General features: G+C 48.0%; 2 protein-coding genes across 2 annotated transcripts; both read right to left on the bottom strand.

Annotated features, from left to right (window-relative positions):
* Positions 1-3,678: 3,678 nt before the first annotated feature.
* H310_06549 (hypothetical protein) lies at positions 3,679-4,035 on the bottom strand (the record flags this gene model as incomplete). Its single annotated transcript, XM_008871663.1, has 1 exon — positions 3,679-4,035. One exon carries the CDS (start codon positions 4,033-4,035, stop codon positions 3,679-3,681), a length of 357 nt encoding a protein of 118 aa, XP_008869885.1.
* Positions 4,036-4,059: 24 nt separating this feature from the next.
* Positions 4,060-4,882, bottom strand: H310_06548 (hypothetical protein; the record flags this gene model as incomplete). The annotated part of the gene is made up of 4 exons (XM_008871662.1): positions 4,060-4,276; positions 4,346-4,544; positions 4,594-4,639; positions 4,694-4,882. The coding sequence occupies 4 exons, from the start codon at positions 4,880-4,882 to the stop codon at positions 4,060-4,062; spliced, it is 651 nt and encodes a 216-aa protein (XP_008869884.1).
* Positions 4,883-5,085: the final 203 nt, after the last annotated feature.

Genomic DNA, 5,085 nt, shown 5'->3' with positions numbered 1-5,085 from the left:
GGGGGGGTCCAACACGACGACCCCATACAGGTTGCACACAATCTGGGTCCAAATCTGGGAGGTCCACGTCAAAACCCCCACGATTTGGACCCAAATTTGGTCCAAATCGCGGTTTCGAAGGCAAAAAGTGCACGATTTGGACGCAAATTCGGCCCCAAATCGTGGCAACATCCGCGATCATGCTGACCACGACACGGGTGACGGTGCAGATGACGAAAACCGGGTAAAACGTTTCGGGCATAAAACTATTTTGAGTGGTTCATCATCTAACATTATTGACTTCAAACCAACGTCAAGACATGGCCTACAAGAGGTACGCCAACGCCCAACACAAGAAGTACATCGAGTGATTCGATACAAGCACGATATCCTCCAGAGATTACGCCAAGACTTAAAACATCGACTGGAAACGTGGCGCAACTTGTTGTGCCGAAAGGACTCCATCACGAACAAACGATGCAACGCTGGGCGGCCAAGGGCGTCACGACACCTTTCCATTTGCGTCGGAACTCTACAGGTTGTGGATACGGTCTGTAAAGAGGAGCACTACCTTCCACATGGTCACCATGTCACGTTCATGAAGAACCACCACACGGACTGCTTGAAAACTACTCGACTACGAATAAACCCGACGATTGAGTTTACCGCAGCCCTCAAGCAGTTCTTGCCGAGACCAAGGCGAAATTAGCTGCTGCATTTGGGGCAAGTTTCGTGACACTGCGCCGCGTGACATTATCAACGTGGATGAAACATCTGTTTACTATGATGTGCCTCCAACAAAGACTCTTGCCAAATTCGGAAGATCGCCAAAGATTGACAAGAGACAAAAGCACTCCGATATCATTACAGCCGTCCTCTCCGCGCGTTCCAATGACGAAAAGCTACCAATTCATTCCGTCTTGAATTGCAAGCCAGGTGGTCAATCGATACCTTAAAACTGCTCATGTTTACGCCGTGAAAGAGATAGCGCGGATGAATACAAGTGTCTGGAAACTATATCTGACTGAGCTGCTCAAGTTCGTGATTGAGCCTTGTGGTTTTAGCTGGCAATCTTGACTGTATTGAGTCTGTGGAACCGCATGAAATTGTATCGTCTGAATGATTTAGAGTTTTGGAACCTTTGACCAGGAATTCGACAAGTGTTCTCCAACTTTTTTTTAATGTTTGGTGTCAGGGAACCATTGTAGAGCAATTTTCGTTAGAAGTGGCCTTACGAAAAGACGGTTATTGTTTCTGCAGCCTAAAAACACATTTCTGTGGTTAAGCGTAATGTTGAAGCTTGGGAGGACATGCCATGTAATATCATTATTCGCCTATTTGAAAACGCGCTGCCACGGACCATTGCAAAGTAGCTTGTCACTTGAAAATAAATTTCATATTCGAAATATTCGTACTTTTCTAAAGTATAGTAGTATTTGTTGCTGGTCGTTGCGGTCGTTTCTGAAATGAAGCGACCACTTTTTACCTATCATGTGGACATTGCACTTCAATTCGTCAGCTGCTTCAATATAAATACTGTCAATTCTCGTCGAGGGTAATTTTATTGCCGATGCAAGGTTCAATATATTTCTCTAGTACCACTGGGGACATTTTTCCGTCGCTTACTGTAGTTTTCGCTACCACATATGAATAAGGACCAAACAATAACTAAAAGGTCTTCATTCAATGTTGAGAGTAACTCAGCCACTTAAGAACAAGTCTTGGAGTACTTTACCTCACGACTATCAGATGAAATTCTCCTGGGGACCTTAATGAAGTCCCATGACTAAGTAGTGAAAATATGCATTATATTTTCATCGAGCGTTATGACTATTGAGAGACAATATATAAATTTCAAGAGGTTTCCCACCAGCAGTGTGTACTAAAATCTATTGTCAAGGCCGATTGGGATCGGTCACCATTTCAGACCTCATAACTCTTCAAGGAGATGTCCAATTTCGACGAAACGATGATATAAAAAAACGTCAAACAATTTATGATGCGACTAAATCGCCAACAAGTCGCATTCAGAATGGTAAGGAATATTAATACACCGTTCAAAAACGGCAAGTGAAAATCATCTCCAGTTGGAGTATAGGGTTATTTTTAGGAGAATTGATTGGACAAAACCAACCAGGCTTAGGTGAAGTATAGGTAATATGGAAGGTTTTATATAAAAACGCATCAGGTTAAACAACGTTTTAATCACTGCCAATGGAAGACCCACCGAAGCTATCCTCTTGCTCGCCGCTCGAGACAAAGGCAACGTCTTCATCAAGTGCCTCGTATCTATCCTCGTAGTTCTGCGCCTTACGGTAGGACGACACCCAATCATAACTGTTCACCTCTCCAAACAACGTCCATAGACGTTCCTCGAGCTCCGCGACGTTCTTCGATGGACGCATTGCCACGCGGTTCTTCACCATGGCATTTTACAACCAAGTACTTTTCGGCTGCTGAGAGCTGGTGTTTTTTATTCATAACTCGCCCCACACTGATGCTAAATGTGTCCTGAAGTGTGCTAAATAATGCTGCTCTCACAGCCTACACGCCACTCATCTTAGTATCTTGATATTCGTATTCTATCATATTTATATTACAATCCGTATTGCCCGTGCGCGATCCCAATTGGCCCCGACAATAGTAGTAAATATGGTACAAACTAACCGGGACTGAGTAGTATATGTGTCAGGTCCCCATAATGTTGCGATTGACGATATAATTGCTAAGTTCCCAAACAACCAACGAACTCTTCGTCCAATGGCTAGGTGAAGTCGCGCAAGTTAAACAAGGTGGTGCCAAATGTATCGAGAAGACACAGACGAATCCCAGTGCAATTTACCTATGTAAATAGACAACGCGGCTGTGCGGATTGACGGAATGTTGTCGCTGCTCGCGCCTTTATTCGATACCGGATCCGATGTGTCCATCATGACTCAAGGACAGTTGGATGCGTCGAGCAAGGCTGGTGGCACATCAGACGTCAAAGACGCAGAGCCGCTGGACCTATAGCTGTTTGGTGATGAGAGCGAGCCGATGCATGTCAACAGCCAAGTCTGATTCAAGACATAGACGTTCACCACGCCGAGTGACCCGCTAGTGTTACGCCGTGTGCGTATGAGGGACAATGACAACGATCCCGAGCCAAAGATTTTGTGGTCAAACACGTGCCTACGTGGGTTTACGCCCACCGAGTTCCTAGGAAAGGTTCGTCAACGTAGAGGAGATTGGGATCTCGCCGATGTACCCGTTGTGGCATCTGGCGGACAGTTCCATCAACTTGGTCACGGCGTGTATAAGTCGATCCGTTTGCTCATGGGGCAAACCGGCGCCGTGGCGTTTTGCCAGTTGGTTGCCAGCAAAATCTTAGGTGACCTATTGCACAAGAATGTGCGGTGTTGCATCGATGATGTTCTCGGTTACGGCCAGGACAGAAAGTTCCAGCTTGACGCCTTTGAAGCTGTGCTCAAGCAGTGTACGAAGTTTGAATTGAAACTGTACACCAAGAAGTGTTTCTTCTTTAAGTCTAAAGCCGTATGATTGGGCAAGGAGATCGCTGCCGAGGGCGTCCACCACCCGGCTGACCATGTGTTGTCTTGCGCCGGTGTTCGTAATCGACGGCTTGCCCTGTTACAACGGCGACCTCGACGACAAATCCAAAAGTGACTTCATTACCAAGCTACCTCCCTCACTTCGCAGTCAGTAGTGATGTCCCCTCACTACACACTCAATGCAGTACAGCATCCGGACGCTAGGACCCTGGAACATAATCCTGTCATCCTGGCAAACCAGGACCATTGCTCGGCTGCACACACATTCGCACGTGCAGTCGACATCGAGGCCAAGCCGAGAACACTTCCCCCCTACAGAGTTGCCACATGCACGCTCGATGTCCTCGACCATCTCGCTGACGCCATCTTCGTCGCTCTTGTCGAGGACACAACGACGAAACAGCACCGGCACGTCTGCATAGATCGACAATGCTGGCTCCCAGGACGACTCCGCTTCGTCCAAGCCGAGCCACTTGATCTTCACTTGCCAAGCGCCGCTGTGCATGCTCAAGTCTTGTAATTCTTCAACTTAAAATCCGTCATCACCAAACACAATCTGCGCCGTCAGGTCTTCATCAACTTCTCTCCCGCCTTCACAGTACATGCGCAGTCGACATGTACGGTGCAATGACGTGGCGCCGGGTGGCACAAGCTGCTGCACCTCCATCAGGTGGTCCGATACCACCTTCACGACACGGTATGGTCCCTTCCAACGCAACGTAAGCTTGCCAGGGTGCTGCAGCGCTCTAGCCACTAGGACGACGTCTCCCAGTGAAAAATTCTCGAACTTGACAGCGCGTCGTCCAGATCGGTACTTTCGGGTCTTTGCACGCTTCTGCGCAGCTGTCTCGGCAACATGCTTGTGCATCACAGCGAGGGCTTCAGCAAGCTCAGTGATATGACGTATTGCCTCTGACTTGACCCAATCGATGGACAAGTCCTGGACAATATCCTGGTGGGCCAGACCAACCAAGGGGGGCGTCGCAGGCAAACCGGTGAACGCTGTGATCGGTGCTATCCCATCCAGACGGTCTGCAGGCTGCTGGTTTAGGGCACTCTGCACCATAGGCAGTAGCGCCGGCCAACCGGAAGGCTGCAAACGTAGTTCGCTGCACAGGGCCTTCAGGGTCCGAACGATAATCCGGTTGACAACCTCAACCTACGAAGCAAAAGTGGCGGAGTAGCGCGCGCACCTTCCCGGCCGCTGCAGCATCGCTAGACAACCCTGTCCGCCCGACCAACGCCGTGACCCAGGCGTCCCACGACAACTTGCTGACGACGTCCGCACTGGCGCTGTCGGCATCGTCGATGCAGCCGGCAGTCGACGTTCGTGCACTCCCAGAAGTATCCATTTATAGTAAGAAATAGATAATTGTATTGCATTTGCTTGATTATATTTAACTTGAGTATGCAACCGAGTAGCAAATTCAAAAATGCTAATTCGTTGAGATTCATTGATTCATTTATTGGAAACTCATTGCATACAACAGAGCCATCATTATTCATTTCGCTTTCCTGCTCAAAATGTTTTATCTTACGCATTGTATGCAATTGA

The sequence above is a fragment of the Aphanomyces invadans genome, assembly GCF_000520115.1.
Source record: "Aphanomyces invadans strain NJM9701 unplaced genomic scaffold supercont1.11, whole genome shotgun sequence".
NCBI classification, from domain to species: domain Eukaryota; phylum Oomycota; class Saprolegniomycetes; order Saprolegniales; family Verrucalvaceae; genus Aphanomyces; species Aphanomyces invadans.
Note: the sequence above shows the minus strand (reverse complement) of the source record. Positions and strands in the feature narration are given on the sequence as shown.